We start from the raw sequence: 17,704 nt of genomic DNA, 5'->3' as shown, positions 1-17,704 counted from the left end.
GACGAACCTGGATTGATCTGTCCAAAAATCCAAGAGGATTCTCCCTACCCTGTCTAGTGCCCCTGAGCAAGGCACCTTAGTCCCCAGACATCTGCTCCCCGGGCGCCGTACATGGTCGCTCACTGCTCTGTGTGTCCTGCACCAGATGGGTCAAAAGCAGAGGTTAAATTTCCCTACCTGCATGAGTGTGCCTGTGCATGTCTGTGCATGTGTTTGGGAAAAATAAATGCATCTTAATCTAATCTTAATGAGTGCAGCTTTTAGTAGTATGGCTGTTAGACTCTTACTCCAGTTTACACACCAGACCTCAGTGTATACTCATAAAACAGTTTCAACCTTTAATTATCGTTATTGTCCTAATGTGTCATCAGTGGTGAGAGTAAAATGTCTCTCCAGCAGGTGGTTTGCAATTAGCCTGTGTGTTCTGTTGCTTCCTCCCCCCCCCCGTACAGTCCCAGTGGTAATACTTGATGAAGGTCCTGTGGCCATGCTGAAATAAGCAGATTGCTAATATGCTGGTCCTGCATGTAAGCTGCATTTAGAATAATTAAAGGATGCTAAGCTTTGTAATACCTCATTGATGTGTGTCAGAGGTCAATATGGAAACTAAAGCCAATGTATTAAGCATTGCTGAATGTAAATGCAGATCATGTGCCATTATATTATATATTGTTCATCCCGATTTTGCCTTTATACAGTATGTGTCCTGCTCTTTGAGAGATAACTCTTTTTAAAACCGTGTGAAGAACTCAGGGTCAGTTTTTAAAATAAGAATTTAGTGTAACTGACTTTGTTGTGTTATAATTGTTGGTACAGGAAAGTGAGCTGAGCAAGAAGCGAAAAGAATGTGAAAATCTCGAGCATGAAGTAAAGAAACGACAGAAGAGATGTCTGGATTTGGTAAGCAACCTTCTTCCTCTGGTATTTCCCTCTCATGTGCTGTGTGGCTGGTTATTATAGTGGACGTAGTGAAGATCTGAAAGTTAGAGAGTTTTTTCTGAACTTGTGCTTACTTCATAGGAGAGCCAGCTTGAGGATGAGCGAGGTGAAAATGAGCAACTAAAGGAGGAGGCAGATCTCCTCAGGAGGAAGGCACAGCTGATCGACCAGGTCAGTGTCTTCCCGCCCTGTCGAACTCCATCCAACGTTTAGTTTTTCTTACAATGATATTTTACCCCCCAACAAAGTTCAAATTTGGTGATGCTGTGATGATATATTGTAATGATATAATTTAAGAGACTGTGAACAATGTTCAGCTTAATGTAGTTTTAGTGTAAACTGACTGACGTTATAAAGAGACAAATTTCCCTAAAAGTAATCCGGTCATCTAACCCACTGTTGTTTCTCAAGACTCGGGCTGAGAATGAGGAGCTGAGGGAAGATCTCTCTGAAGTGACTGCTCAACACAATTCAGTTCTCGAGGAGAACCAGAAACTCCGTGCCAAACTGGAGAACCTAGAGCAGGTCCTTCAGGTAAAGAGCAGGTCAGATCCTCGCCATGCTACTTCTAAAAACTGTCTTCTGATCATATTTATTTTCCCTGAATAGCATATGCGAGAGGTCGCCGAGCGAAGGCAGCAGCTGGAACTGGAACATGAGCAGGCACTCGCTATCCTTAAGTTCAAACAGGATGAAATCAAACGGTTGCAGCGGGTAAGAACCTTCCTTCATCTTTAACAGATATTTTTTTTTGCTCAAGTAAAGCTCTCATGACCCTATCGTTAATTTCTACCATATTATGAGAAATGGGGGGTCTTGTCCAGCAGGAGGCAACCTCTGGGCACCTATAAAGCTCTGACTATTCTCACTATGCTCTGAACTCTGCTTTTATAAGCAAATAACCAACATTACACTGACTTTAATATCTTTTTGATTATCAGGCTCAGTTATTTGCCAAGAGGGAGCATGAGGGAGTGGTTCAGATGCTGGAGGTGAGTTTATATTACACCACTGTGACCGCTCATAAAAGGAGAAAAGCAAATAAATGTTGTTTTATACCATGCAGTGCTTCTATCACGATGCATTGAAGCTTGAGAGGCTTCCAGCACTTAAGAATGAATTGCCAAAATAAAAATCAAAGCTTCCAGAGTTTTTGTCACACAGAATAGTGAAACTTATAACTATGCATTAAAGGTGTTTCTTATCTTCTTTACACCAAACCAAAAGAGTATGATTATTAGTAATAGTTGAAAATTATAGTACACAAAATACATAACATTGCAGCAAAAGCGGTGTGGACATACAGGGCAATGAGCTGTTTCTGCTTATCTAAACACCTGGCGGAGAAGCTGTGGCAGAAAAGATTTGTATTTTTGTAGCACTGAAGGGCCTGGAAAACCGTTTGAACAGATGGCTGCTCTGCTATTCTGGGACTTTTGTGTTTGCCCTCAGTGTAAGTGTAACACATCATGTATTTGAAATGAGTGCAGACAGTCAGACTCATTCTGATTTAATTTAAAACTGAGAAAAATGTAAAAGACTAAAGAGCCAACAGCAAGAACTCATTTCATCACATATCATCAGCCACAGTTGATAGCTGTGTTGATGACTGAATTTATCTGCGGTTTGTGCTCAACATTTCCCTATTTGTTCCTAAAAGAAGTGTGTATTTCATTTTAGGATTTGACTCAGCTTGTGTTGCGGAGGGAGCTGGTAGAGTATAGCTGCTCCTTGGAACTGCTTGTTTCCTTCCACTTGCTTTGTTTCACTCACTTTCCTTCTCTCGGTTTAACCCCAGAGTGTCACAGGAGAAAGTCTCTTTGCCTCCAACAGTCTGAGCTTTGTCACTAGGTCTACACACAATCTCTCTGAGTCTGTTTAAACTATTTCTTTGAAGATTATAAGGAATATGTGTGTTCATGCAGAAGGCAGGTGTTGGCTATTGAAGCCCAAGAGACATTCTGGTGACACAAGCTCCTGACAGGGGTTCTCTCATCGTCCTGGACTCAGACTGCTGTGTTTCTACTTTATTAATATTTATTTTTTTCTGTCCCAGATTCAAGCATGTGTTTTACCTTTGCGCTTTGTGTTATCTCCTTGCTAACCAGAGTACACTGGACTGCATGCAGGTACTGTTAACCTTTAGCCTCCTTGACTTCCTCTGCCAAATTATGTATGTGCCACAAAGCCTTCCCTTGCCCCTGTAGATAGAACCAGAAAACCCCTCTTCCATTTATTTGAATACAAAAAGTTTATAGATATTGGAACCGCTTTATCAGCAGTCTTTCTTTAATGTGTCTTGTGGCCATTGAAGCCAATATAAGTCAGTTTTTTAGGTTTAATGTAGAGTAAATTGGGTCATTCACACAGGTCCAGATAACAGTGTTACAGCTGTAGCCCAGTTACCGCTTCAAGCGTTAACTGGGCATGTTCACTATGGTCATCATGCTGGATTGTTTTTTCTCTTCTTTCAATAAAGTAGAATTGACTTTTCCATAAATCCGTCACATAGCCAAGTATTAACTTGAGGTCTGTAGGCGATTTCTCAGTGTTTTAGTTCTCATCACCACCTAAGCCCAGCGTCGCCAGAATACAGTTGAATGCAGGCTCTGGTTTGTGTAGGTGAGAGCTAACAGGAAATGTTGCTTAGACAGTTTCGTGCAGAGGCCTTTGTCAGATCAGGCTGCCAGGAAACTCCCACCACAACCGGAAGTGAAATCCGCCGCATAAAGACATTCAGTGAAGCCGAGGCCAACCTCTGTAGTGATCTGGCAAATAACACTGCTGTCTGCTGTCACTTTTTTAAAGTGATTGCCGTGTAAATTAGAAGCACAATGTGCAACTTCTCACAACCTATGTTACTTTCCAGCTCTTTTTACTGCTGTTTCACGTCTTAGCAGAAAACGACCTGCCTCTATATCCCTCCCATCTTCTTCCCCTTGAGTCTGAGTTCTGCTTTCCATGTGTGTTTGCGGCTGTAAAGTTGGTTTTAGTAACAGCTGTTTGTCATGCAGAACCCTAACGTCTGAATGTAATAGTTAATATTATAAACAGTGTGTTTATATTATAAATAAGCATAAAGGTGTAAAATCTGATATGGAATTTGTCTTGTTCATGAATGATTATATAAGGTTTTCCTAGTTAGAAATGGAACAAGTAAATGGCAACAAAATGTTTCTACATGACATTTTTCAATTTATGAACAAGATAAATAAATTTTATTCTCTAGTGGACAGATCCCTCCACATGTCATGTACTACTATAAACTATTTGTGATTGTATAATAAGAATAAATTCACTTTAAACACAGGCACAGAAGACATTTTAATTATAGCACTTTATCATACAGTTACCACTGAAATATATTAACGATCACATATTGTTTATATCCTATGTAATAGTGTGGAAAGATGGATGTTTTTTACTTTGTCTGTATCTGTTCACCGTGTGTTTGTTACGCCTCATGTTTAGTCAAAGGTACGAGACCTGGAGGATAAATGTCGCAGCCAGAGCGAACAGTTCGGCTTGCTGTCCCAGGAGCTGGAGAAGTTTCGACTGCAGGCCTCGAAGGTGGATCTGGCCGGCTCTCCCCTCCTCCACAACCCGGCAAACCTCTCTCTTCTGACCAACGGGGTGGGCCTGACGACTGAGCGAGGTGAGCCACGCCACCACGGATGTGTACTGTTGCGACAACCAGGTGAAAAGGAAAAAACCTAAAGTATTGGCTAAGTTTAATTTAACTTCTATGAGTTTAATAATTGGATTGTTTCATTTCCAAAGATAATCTTGTGACATACAGAGTCCTGGCTAAATAGCATGGCTTTAGAATCAACAGCCCAACTGCATCGGTCCTCACATGGACAAAAGCATCCAAATCCTTTAACTCTTACATCAGGAATGTGTCTTTTCAGGTTTAAGTGTTTTTGTGTTATTTACAGGGATAATTTATTATTGACTTCACAGTTTCCATCTTAACCCTAGGGGCACATAACATAATGCCAAGATTGATCATGGGGTCAGTGTATTTTAATTTTGTATCAGTAAAATAGATTAAGCACAATTGCCTTCATTTCATGTGTGCGTGCTTCGACTTTCATGCACAAAACAAGAAAGGTTTTATTAATATCCATTATAACACAATCCCATCCAAAGCTCAGCATAACAGCAGTGCAAATCTACAGTAGTCCACATCTTTCCTACTGTGTGTATCCAACCTCTTTTTCCTACACTGTTCATGTGTTTTAGACTGCACTGATGGCTCATGGGATATGGTGTCTCTGGGTGAAATAGCCTTCTGGAGTCTCGAGGGAGGTGACACTCTCTCCTGCCCCGAGGGTAATGATCCACTCGGGATGCTCTCTGTCTCTGTTACCCATAATATGTGTTGGGCACGGCATGTTCAAACCCGCTATCCCACCCACGCCGTCCAACACTGTAACAGAGTTTGTGTATATTGCTCGCCATCACATGAGGGTCGGGGAAATGTCTGTGGACCGCGGTACCAGTTAAGCACCTTAACAGTGCTGGTGTGACACACGTTGCCACAACTTAGCATGACCTCTGACCGCAGACAGATGGAGACAGGATTTTACCCTCCACTGTTTAATCAGCCAGGCTCAACCTTGAGCGTCCTGCATGTCAACCAGTGACCTCACCCACCTAGCTGCTCAGGGATTCAAGCAGGTTAACCAGTGAGAGGGCTGGAGGTGTTTGCTAAAGTCATGGATTATTTATTATCCTCTTCCCCTCTGTCTCCTGCTAGATGTGGCGGCTGCACTGCGGATGGGGGCCACCCCTCACGCCGCAGGGCTGTCCAGGGTGGAGCGCTCGCCCATCACCAAGCATCGAGAGCTGCCCACCATCAGCGTCAGCAAGTCAGGCTCTTCCCACAGCAAGTCAGAGTCCACTCACCTCACCCCCAAGTCTGATTCCCATCTCAGTCCGCACAAATCAAGCCCAACACATGAGGTACAACCCGTAGAATTTCTTTTTTTGTTCTTGTTATTTATTTCTACACTTGGATCAGATTTTTTTGTTTCCTAAAGGCTTTTTTAAGCACAGGCTGGTGTCGTACATTTAAAAAGAAGATAAGCAGACATACATAGACCTAAAAAAAACACCTTAAAGCACAAATAACTGTTGTAGTTTGAACTAAAATTGTGAAATCCTGTTGACTTGATCGTGACTAAATTGACCAGGGTACCAATATTCCAATATTGAGCGGATTATGCAATTTAAACAGCATTTTCTGATAACCTCAACCCAAATAAGGTCAAACCCAATAAGTTACGATCAAATTAAGCTGGAATGAGTCTCTGTTACATATTAACAGAACTATTTATGAGCAACTCATGTATGCACCATAATGGAAATTATGTCTTATACTGAATAAGTTCAATGGTCAGAATATTGGTGTCCATGTCAACATAGTCACTGTTCTCAAACTATCAATTAAATGTTTATTTGCTGGTGGAAAAATTATCGTATCATGTATTGTATTTTACTTAATTACAATGGATCAACAATGTTTTGTCATAATGATTGTCGTTGTTAGTACTGCCGCTTCTGGTTAAGTTGACTTACACTGCATGCAGCTATTACTGTTATTGTTGTTATACACTTATTAAATTGTTTAACACCGCTAAAATAGGAGTCACCTAAACTAATACAGTTTGTTATCATGGCTTGAACTGACCATTTTTAAGCTGAAAATAATATTTCTTTGACATTTGAAACCCTTGGATAACTGTTGTCCAGAATGGTTTACTTTTGGCGAACGTTTGATTTGTTGGTTAGTGTTAGATCCCTGGTTGTAGGTTTGTGAAAATGTATCCTTTTTGTAGGACTCCTACTCGCAAACATGTCTGCTTTCTTTGTGCGAGCATAGACAGGCAGATCACTCATCAAGATTACCAAGACAGCTATGCACGAGCACATTGATTGTTTGGATTTAATGGATTAAAAAGCCCTCCTTAACCCTCTCTGTCATCTCACGCGAATAGTCTCACAGACTACAGCTGAATACACTAGAGCCCCCTTTGCCTATATATATATATATATATATATATAGGACAAATAATTTGGATCTGCTGCCAGGATTTAGTCTTTTAATTGTGTCATGTCTCCAGAGAGTCAGTCTCTGGTCTTGCATAGCAGACAGGTTGGTGATCTTTTCATCTCGTCACTCGTCTGCACACCGCTCTGCAAAGCTCATTTTTAGTGAAATAATCCTCTGGCCACCGTGGATTATAAAGGTTACACAGTAGTAGTTGTAAGTGATTATCCTTAAAAAGGTTTTCCCAGGGAGCTATAAATAAACAGGCTCTCCTATTGTGTTATGTCTCCTGGGTATGAATGGAATTCTTACTCCGCATCAGGTGTGATTATGATTCTACCAGCAACAGTGACTTATTCATATTATTCATTATATAATACAAATATTATATTTTTTACACGAGCAGTAATTTATTGTGACATACAGCTAGTCTTGTATTTGCATTCAATATATTTTGTTGTGATCTTAAGTCAGATTTAACATCCCCCTAAAAATGTTGGGATAATTTACTGTTTACGATAATGACCGTCATGGACTTCACCTCGTGGCCTTTCAAGTTCATATGTGACAAATACAAACTCATCCAATACCAAATTTGCTGACATTGCCGAGAAACGTGTAACAAAGGTAACCAGCATGTTGGCCTTTCCCCATGTATCCTCTGAATTTTCTTTACAGTATAAAGAACCAATATTTAATTTGTTGTAGAAATGAAAATTCTAGTGTTCAAATTTAGAGCAACACATACACCTACATTAAACTACAACTACATTAAGTCTGTTATTGCCCACTGTAATATCCAGGACCAGGTGTTATTGTTATTTTTGGATAATCCCTCTATATCAATGAAAGAGATGTAATATACAGATGTAATACTCTGTATGATGTAAAACGACCTGTAAAATGGTCAAACAGCGGAATCAACAACTCTAAAGCAGCTTTAACTAGACAGCCACTCCAAGGCTAATTGGCCACATTATATCCTTATTGCATATACATGTGTTAACATAAGATGCATGTTATTTTCTGCAAACTGAAAATACTTGTTTCTATTCACAAGATCCAGATGATTATCTGAGTATGCACCAAATTTTACCCGTTCATAGATGTTAATTCTCTAAAGTGTCTATATATGTCTAAAAATGTCTGTATTATTTCTTGAGAAATTCACAAAAACACAGGAAAATCTTACAATGTTAAATGAAGGCTAGACATTTCCCGGGTCTGCCCCCTTAATAGGATCCACTCCAAAATGTTTTGGGTTCATCCTTGATAGATGCCTTTCTCATCCGACAACTTTCTAGAAAATGTCTTCAGTTGTTTTTGAACATTTTGCTATCAGACAAAGAAACTGAAATGAAAACATAACCTCCTTGGCTGAGGTGATAACATTAAGATACAACATATACGAACATTATAACCAAGGACGGTGGTATTAGTCTTCATTTGTGTTCGCAAAGTGTACCTAATAATCTAGAAACTGATGCGGTTGTCAGAGGCTTGTTTGTCAGATGCTTGTTTATTCAAGCCATTTCACAACCATTTATGTGTTTTTACTTTTCACTGAAATAAAATGCCTCAAGTTTATCATTGATTCACTGGTCTTTACATGTTGTTATCAGGTGGACACTGCCAGTGAAGTAGAGGAGTTAGACATTGACGTGGCCCCCGCACCTTACACAGCCAGCAGAGGAGCAGCAAAACTTCAAGTTTTCATTGGAAGATATAGGTGAGCTTTATACTGAGGAGGTCAAGTCACTACATCTACAGTTTGCTGGGGTGTGAAGAAAAAAATTGAATGAAACATTTTACTTTAAACAGTTATAATCCTTATGATGGCCCCAACGACAACCCTGAAGTGGAGCTACCACTAACTGCTGGAGAGTACATCTATGTGTATGGAGACATGGATGACGATGGCTTCTATGAAGGTAAATCCGCAGTCTAATTTGTTTTCATGTTCCTGTCTTTTTGTGGAATTCACTTGTTTACTTTGGTCCCTATCAGGCGAGCTGATGGACGGACGGAGAGGGCTGGTCCCCTCGAACTTTGTGGAGCGTGTATCGGACGACGATGTCATGAGCAGTCACCATCAAGAGACAGGGGACGTGACCCACAACTCCCTGCTAGACAGCAGCCTGCACAGTGCCAGCCACCAGCATCACCTCCACCTTGGCGCCAGCACCTCAGAAAGGACAGAGGCACCTGCTCCCTCTGGCCCTGCCTCAGCCCCCACAGACCCAGCATCAGCCTTGGCTGTCCCAGCCCCCCTCACCAACGGCCTGGACTTGGATTTGGAGGAGGTGGGAGTGGACATTGTGCCTTACCCACGTAAGCTTACCCTCATCAAGCAGCTCGCCAAGAGCATCATCATTGGCTGGGACCCACCGCTGGTGCCAGCTGGGTGGGGCAATGTGTGGAGCTATAACGTGTATGTGGACCAGGAGCTGCGGATCAACGTGCCCTTCGGTTCCCAGACCAAAGCAGTCCTGGAGCGGCTGGACATAAACCTCAAGGCCTACCGTGTGTCAGTGCAGAGCCTGACAGAGAAGGGCCCGTCAGACCAGCTGCGCTGCAGCATGTTGGTCGGTCGGGACGTTTGTGTGGCGCCCACACAGCTGCGTATGGAGAGGATCACCGCCACCTCTGCCAACCTGACCTGGCTGCCCAGCAACAGTAACTATGTGCACATTGTGTCCTTGAATGAGGAGGAGTGTGAGCTGGTGAAGGCTGGCTGCCACTCACTGTGCCTCAATAACCTCTTGCCCAGCCTGCAGTACACCGTCAAAGTGGAGGCGCGGCCACACCGCACACCTTGGGAGTTACCTGTGGAGCGACGTGAACACAGAAGCACTACAACCACCTTCAGCACACTGATGGCAGGTCAGGATTGTGTATTTTCTATATTTTTAAAGGCTCTCTGAAGAAGAAGTGATATGTATTTATTTTTGTTACTATTTTTGTAAACTAAAAATTAAATCAAACATTTGAATTGGATAAAAGTAATGAACATGGCTTATTCCATCAGGTCATTCAGATACACACATATTACCCACATAGTGCATCATTTTTGTATTCTGAAAGGGCACTTTTGTTAAAGGATGTGTAAATCAGATAGATCTACTGCAAAGAAGAACAATAAAATGGCTGGATCAAAAATAATATATGGATTAGTACTGCAAAAATCAGATTTTTCAGTATGATTTAATTCGCAAACACTCCAGTGTGTATGTTGTATTAATAACTCGGGCCCAGGGTGCTTACTCCTCCCATAGCTTCACAGTTACTAGAGTCCAGATCTTTAAAAAATCACACTGAACCTTTGAATTGCAGTTGTTGAAGTAAAGCAGCACAGTAGCAGTGCTACAGTGCTTGTATCTCTTTATGCAAATGAATATGTTTCATCTTAAGTCGTGTTGATTCTCTATCTCCCAACAAAAGGTCATCAATTAATTCATGAGATCTGCTTCTATTAGCTGCTCTGACGCACATTGCCTTTATATTACAACCAGGGCACCTTGGCACAGAATGCATTGCTTGAAAAGGAAAGGGAATTATCCGATTTGATTGGTTACGTCAGAAATTAATTTTTGTATTGTACCAACTGGCTTGCATTATCGTAACTACTGGCTATCTTTTGTGCATCTTTTCCATTTGATTGATATTTTTTCAGCCTTCTTAAATAGCATTGACCTAAAATTCTCCTCTAGCTCGAAGAAACAAAGATCTGCTCTGTTTGCGGTTGTGGTATTTTGCTGACGGCTGTGTAGGTGTAATTTAAATTTTGTTGTCCATTGGAGGCACTTTAGGCCTTTAACATATATATTTATGAGATTTAAATTGAATTTCTCTAAACACTCATTTAAATTTGTTTAAGTTCCATGCCCACCCACTGGGAACTCAGGTATATGGTTTCTGAATTTCCTAGTGTCCCTTTAGAGTGTTAGACATCAGTTTCCTTGTTCAAAATATGTGCTCTTTGTGATAATTAGTTCTAATCCCAAACTTTGTATTTTCAGAATGAGCAATTCACTTCATCATATATTAATATAAAATCATGCTTTTTTATCTTTTGCTTTCCCTTGTGTGATGCGTTCAACCCCTTCAGGTCCACCTGATGCTCCTCTGGACGTGCAGCTGGAGCACGGCCCCTCTCCGGGGATCGCCCTCATCAGCTGGCTGCCAGTCACTATAGATGCTACTGGGACCTCCAACGGGGTCCGTGTCACTGGATACACCATATATGCTGATAAGAAAAAGGTAAGAAGGGTTTTTGTCCGTCTTAAGTTTTTAATAAGATGAAGCTGTGTTTGATCATTTCAACTTCACATAGCAAATTTGACCGTGTGTACCTGTCGTTCTCTTATTCAAAGGTGCTGGAGGTGTCTTCCCCAACAGCAGGCAGTGCACTGCTGGGGCCCTCTCAGATCCAGTCCCTGCAGGCAGCACAGGAGCTCACTGTCCGCACAATGTCTGCCCATGGCGAGTCCTGTGACTCTTTTCCAGTCAATGTGCCCTCCAAGCTGGATGCCATCATTGCGGGCCCAGCTATCACCGCCCGAGCTGTGCCACCCCATCTGCCCTGTGCCCCTGTAGGTCCCAGTAACCTGCCCTCAACGCAATCCTACATGAACTCTGCTGCCAAAGTCTCTGTGCTCCCCAGCACCTTGCCATCAGACACACACTACACTGGCCTCACAATGGAGGCTGCTGCCAACTTTCCTACTGCTCTTCAGTCAGAAGACCTTCTCTTATCTGCCTCATATGTGAAGGCCTGGGCCAACCCCTCATCTGCTGCTGCCTTAGCCGTGTCTGAGATCACATCACCAGTCGTCCCCTCCATCACTCCAGTGGTAATTGTCCCTCTATTGTCCATAAGGGAATGCAAGTATTTTCTACAATAATTAAGTAAATAAATACATTATTTCATGCTGCACAGACTCTTTCTCCTTTCCAGGTAAATGTGACCTCCCCCAAAACCTCAGCACCTCAACTATCTCCAGTAGCAGTACCAGCACCTGTACAAGCACCAATGACAGCAGCAGCAGCAATGTCGGAGCAGCGAAGAGATACCAACAGCCCTGGAACGATACGTCCTTTCCCATCCATCACAGACTTCATCGAGGACCCCCGTGCCAAGCTCGACATCCCTGAGCACATCCCTACCCCACCCAAAGCCCCGATCACAGACCTCCTTAACCCTCAGGACACAAACGTCCTCCGACCACTCAGCACTTCCCCACAGGAGTCAGAGGTAGAGTGGGAGCATGAGAATACCCGCCTGGTGTCTATGGAAGAGTTCCTGAGACAGGACCAGGAGCCGGTGTACAGCGGGAGGCAGCAGGTCAGTCCTGACAATCATCGATTACTTCAAAATAGTCGACTCATCCCTAGAAAGATAAATATAGTATGTGCTGTAGGTACAGCTGAGTCTGATCACAACTGAGAGCTTGTCTGAAAGTAGGGAGATCATTTGGTTGAGATGTTGTGGAAATCGCCCGCACTTGTAGTTTTATACTGCAAAAGGTGTAGGATCTAAATTTCACCAAATAATCCACATATAAAGTTGATGATTTCTTCTAGAGCTTGAACAGTTTGTCCTTTATCTGTCTTGATTATGTTCAGTCATTTGAGCAGCTGCTGACCTGAGGAAATGTCATAATGTCCAGTAGTGGTCATGAGTGAGTCTAAGCTTTCAGATTTGAAGGAAGAGTGTAGTACACTAGGAATCCCCTGATTTCAGAAGTCACATTCATGAAGCAATTTGATAAAGATTAGCACCAGTCTTAAAGCCTGATTCAGCTTACGAAAATCATTTCCCCTTTAAATGATACTTTTTTAGTTGACATGTATTTGGTGATTGTAATGCAGTCAGATTAGTTTCATTAGAGTCAATGCATGAAGCAAAACTGGGTTCATCCAATAGTTCATCCACCTCCGTCCTCCTTTTATTCCAAAAGTCATAGACAAAGGCAAAGGGAAGTCAATATAACAAAGCCGTGGAGGGCGGGAGTGGATGAACCTGGTTAAAGAGTTACCGCCCTCACGGGATGCTCTGAAGTAAAGCAAACGGGCCTGCAACGAGGCAGGGATCATTGCATACATTTAATTGGTTGACCAGAGGTCAACACTACACCTGGCATGTTATTGGTTGTGGAACTTCGACAGGGTTGTTGCACAAAAAAATCCAAGAGCATAGGATTCACGAGCAAAAAATGGCAGTTTGTTAAGTTAATGATACACTACTATAAAAATTGAAAGGGATCAAGCAAGAATTTAAAACTGAAGATTATATCACTAAATAAATTCTCAATGGATGCTGTTCACATATCGTATTTACAGAGTTATGGCAGAGGGCTTATGGAACCTCCCAGTGACTACAATGCAGACAACAGCCGATCAGACCTGTCCGACATCCTGGAGGAGGAGGAGGAGGATTTCTATTCTGACCACCTTGGAGAATCACAGGCACGGGGATATACAGTTCGCGCTAACAGGGTAAAGGAATGAGTGCAACCTGTGTTCTGCTGATTTCATAAATTCTGGTTCTTCAATTTGCCATGCCATGTAGCCTTGTCTTCTGTTGTCGTATTCCTCATCTGTTTGATTTTTTTCTTCTTTCTTTTCTCTTTCATTTGCATGGCCGGGTTGTCATCTGTTTTATCTGCACCGTCATTTTCACTGAACAATATGATATTGATTATTACCTTCACCAACCCACTCTTGCTTGCTTTGACCTGTGGCCCTTGAAGTCTTGCAATTGGGAGCCTTCAGACAGTGATGAGGATGTTCTTGAAAGGATCCTGAAGTTGCCCCCACAGGTCTACCCCAGCAAGCAGCTGTTCAGCATTCCTGAGATGACAGAGGAAGAAGATAGTAGTCAAGACGATCCTTTAACCCGCCGCAGGCAAGCTCGGCCCAGGCCCAGCCACGTTCACCAGAGAGACTCAGAGTGCCTCCGTCATGCCCCACAGCATCACCAGCATCAACCCAACCCACACCTGAATGCTCCCCCTAACCATCACCACTTCAACAGGGATCCAAGATCCCTAACCAAAGAGCCTTTACTCAGACACGGACCCTCGCAGGTGAAGCCTAAGATGCAGCAAAGGGTGCGCTACGCAGACACAGTGGACACCATCAGTTATCCTGAAGAAGAAGAGAGTTTAAACGAGAGTCCGACCAGCAGGCGGGTCAGCAGAGAGAAATCGCTGCTAAAAGGGCTAGGGGACCGCCTTAGGAGGGAGGCCATGTTGAGGAGTCAGAGGACTGGTGCTGCAGCAGGCAGCCTCAGCCAGGGCCCTCCCCCGCAAAGACCCTACCCAGTCAGCAAAACAGTACGGACTGTTAAGTCAACTGTTGGTCGTCCGGTGGAGATTGACTTGGAGTACGGCACCGATGATAGTGAGGAGCCCGCAAAGTACGGTCCTGGGGAGGTGGCGATGGAGCAGATGAGCTCCGAGTGGTGGGTGGAAGGGGCTCAGATGGAGCACGGCAGGCCTCCTCTCCACCGTGAGCTGAAGACTGATCCACCTGTCAATGTCACTGCAGGCCAGCCACAACGGGTGTGTTGTCCCAGCCCAATCCTCTCCCCCTGTAGCCGTGTGGCTCTAACCCATAGTGGAGAGTACCCCAGTACTCAGTAGAAGAAATAACCACACTTACTTTACTTTATCACAACTGCAGTGGACAGAGGGAGGTCAGGTAGTTTTGCCTTAAAACACCCCACAGTATTTTAACTTGGGGCCAGAGTCACTGCTAATCATCTGAACCAGTTCATCAATACTGTCTACCTTCAGATTTCTAATTCTGCTACAATCTATTCATAACTGAATCTGATCTCCCTCTTTCTGACTGCACTAATTCACACCACCGTCACATTATCCTCTATTCTCCTTGAAAACCACTAATCTTTTGTCCTGAACTAGTCAATGTTCCCTTATGCCTAGGCCTCACTGGATGCCTGGGCAAAACTTCTAGCTTTTAATTTTGACTTCAATTATCACTCTAGAGCATCCACGCTGCCTGTGTTAGACGCTGCTCCTCTAACATTTCAAGCATCAAATCATCCATCAAATATGTCTCAAGCATGAATATCTGCAACACTTCCTGAACCCGTTTCAGAGAGAAAGCACTCTAGCCATTGGAAAGAGGAAAACCATCCCAAAGCAACACACAGTGGCAAACCAAGCATTCAGCCATCAAAATGCTGCAAATGCAAATGCACCCAGAGAGGCCCAGTCATCCCAGTTAATGTGCATTGATGTTTGTCTGAATCTGCTGAGGGTTACAATGCAAAAACGGAACATGTTAATGTTGAAACAGTAGGATGTTAGAAATCCCAGTGTCTTTAGCATTTGCTGTAGTATTGAAATACTTAAGAGCTCAGTACATCATAACTATTTGAAGCATAGATAATGAAATATTGTCTTGAAAAATGAACAGCCACACTCATTTTCCTCTGAACCCCTGAGGTGTCCTCTCCTCCCCTCCCTGTGAATCTGTGTTTCTGTGTTTGAGAATATTTTTTTCCCCCTTTGACCTGTTTATTTTTCTCTATATTTAACAGGAGCCCGGCCCAGTCCCTCCAGCTGTGGCAGGTCCATCGTGGGGGGGCCAGGCTGATCCCTCCTCTAAACCAGCATGCTTGCAGGCCAAGCAACTGAAAGGTCAGATATGCTTTGTTCTTTACCTCCTCCTGTGTGGCTCTGTGTCCTGTTTGTCAAATGCAGTTAAAATGTATGAGGTGATGCTGACACACCTGTGCTCTCTGTTGTAAAGCCTCCACCCCCTTGTCTAACATGATGGCAGTGAGATTAGCACCTTTTGTAGGAAGAGTGAGCAGGGGGAGGGTGTCAGAGAGGAGGAGCTGCTGTAGCTGCCGTGGAGAAGTGGGAGAGAGCCTGCTAAGCTGAGAACCGGCTTAACCCAAAGTGGCTTGTCATGACAGGAGGAAGTGACAGACATTAAAATAGTAACCTCGATTAGCAAGCAGAGAACTAGGCTGCGGTGTAGACGTGCAAGCACCTCTCTCTTTTTCTCTTCCTCTCTCAACATGTTCCTTCACTTGCCTCTCCTCATTTGTCTGAATGACACAGACTGCACGCTCCTTCAATAAACCTTTATATTGACAACACAGACCAGTGCACAAGTGTTACACGTGCACAAAGATAGAGGAAGGGAGCATGCAGAAGTTCTGCACTATCGACTAGAGAATCAGTGAGGATGTGAAAGTGTGTTGTCGGCCCGTGACTCTTGCCACAGATGGGCTGATTCTCTGTAATGAGATAGAGAACACGTCTCTTTAGTGCAGCTTAAAGTCTCATTACAGCTCTTCAAATTTGTCTCGCTGTCTAACAGGTTACAGTTGTAATGCCTTTAGTCACACTGGTGTCGTGTCTGGGGCCTGCTCTGATGTAGACCGCGCTACAATTCACTTTTATATGTTGCTGTGCATGATCTGTGACATGGAATGTATTAAAAGCACATTTTGAAAATGTTGTTATTATCTTTATATGTTGGCTTGTAGCTTTGTTGTCAGATCGGAGAGAATGGTTGACCCGCAATGTTTCCTCTGTTGCTCGGTGGCTTCAGATCATGAACGGGTGCACGTTTTTTTCAAACGGCTCACACAGCTTAGGATCAGTGGTTTAGCTTGATTACCTGTTTTAAGGACATGCCTGTGCTGTACTGCTACTGGTGGGCGGTGGGGGTGGGGCACACTAGCTGTACTTTTTGCAGAACTCGTTGCAAGCGATGCATGGCTCCTTTGCAAAGGATCTGATGCATTGAAATAATCGAAACAGTTGAATTATAGAGAAACAGCAGCATAGTTAAAATAGCAGCATACAAACAAACAATCAGAGGAAATGAATTGCATAAAAACAAATGTTTAAGTAAAATAAAGGCTAGGACTACTTATCATTCTCATTATTGATTAATTTGCAGAATCAGTTGTTAATTTACCATTTGTCCAACAGCCCAGTGCCACATTTATAAGCATGTTTTGTTCAACATACAAAAATATTCTCATGTACACCAAAGACATCATATCAAATCAACCCATTTGAGAACCAGCTATTTTTGCTAAAGGAAAATTACCCAAACAACTATCGGATTATAAAAATAGTGGCTGAATTTGCTGTTGATTAATTGATTGACAATTTGTTTCTTTATACAATCTTATCTCTTATAAGAATCAATTTGGACCTTTTAAATACATACTTAGAGAAGGTACGTAAGAAGTAACTGATATAGTATTCTGATAGTAATGTAACCAATTCTCACAACATGGTCAGTCTCTAATCAAAAGCAGAGATGTGTGTGAAAGCTCAGAGCTATGTCGGTTTAACACTATCTTAATTCCTGTTTGTGCGTGTATGTGTGTGGGTTTGTGTGTCGTGTATGCGCATGCGTACACATGCAGGTGGGGTCGATTCAACAAAGGTCAAAGGAGACGGTGACATACGCATCTTTGTGGCCCTCTTCCCTTATGATCCCACCTCCATGTCCCCCAATCCTGATGCTGCGGAGGAGGAGCTGCCCTTCACTGAAGGACAGATCATCAAAGTATGTCCTTCACTGGTGGTCACACACCACACAATGCAATCTTGACAGATTCACTGTAACAGAAAGACTAAAGTATGCCCAGTGGTTTAGTATGCAGACTATAGAGACAATAAATATGTGTAATGGATCTCTCAGAAGTCA

At 42.9% G+C, this 17,704-nt stretch overlaps 1 protein-coding gene across 1 annotated transcript in view; it reads left to right on the top strand.

The window, feature by feature from the left end:
• LOC133969297 (peripheral-type benzodiazepine receptor-associated protein 1-like) overlaps positions 1–17,704 on the top strand; it is a 60,269-nt gene that overhangs the window by 33,774 nt on the left and 8,791 nt on the right. The window contains exons 8-24 of the mRNA XM_062405688.1: positions 817–900; positions 1,021–1,110; positions 1,351–1,473; positions 1,549–1,653; positions 1,881–1,931; positions 4,411–4,594; positions 5,702–5,907; positions 8,617–8,723; positions 8,816–8,925; positions 9,002–9,877; positions 11,103–11,254; positions 11,368–11,847; positions 11,952–12,338; positions 13,337–13,492; positions 13,747–14,559; positions 15,564–15,663; positions 17,421–17,563. Coding sequence (XP_062261672.1) covers positions 817–900; positions 1,021–1,110; positions 1,351–1,473; positions 1,549–1,653; positions 1,881–1,931; positions 4,411–4,594; positions 5,702–5,907; positions 8,617–8,723; positions 8,816–8,925; positions 9,002–9,877; positions 11,103–11,254; positions 11,368–11,847; positions 11,952–12,338; positions 13,337–13,492; positions 13,747–14,559; positions 15,564–15,663; positions 17,421–17,563 — 4,167 coding nt within the window. The remainder of the gene's footprint in view (positions 1–816; positions 901–1,020; positions 1,111–1,350; positions 1,474–1,548; positions 1,654–1,880; positions 1,932–4,410; positions 4,595–5,701; positions 5,908–8,616; positions 8,724–8,815; positions 8,926–9,001; positions 9,878–11,102; positions 11,255–11,367; positions 11,848–11,951; positions 12,339–13,336; positions 13,493–13,746; positions 14,560–15,563; positions 15,664–17,420; positions 17,564–17,704) is intronic.

The sequence above is a fragment of the Platichthys flesus genome, chromosome 15, assembly GCF_949316205.1.
Source record: "Platichthys flesus chromosome 15, fPlaFle2.1, whole genome shotgun sequence".
NCBI classification, from domain to species: domain Eukaryota; kingdom Metazoa; phylum Chordata; class Actinopteri; order Pleuronectiformes; family Pleuronectidae; genus Platichthys; species Platichthys flesus.
The sequence above is the reverse complement of the archived record's forward strand: the minus strand, read 5'-3'. Positions and strand labels throughout refer to the sequence as shown.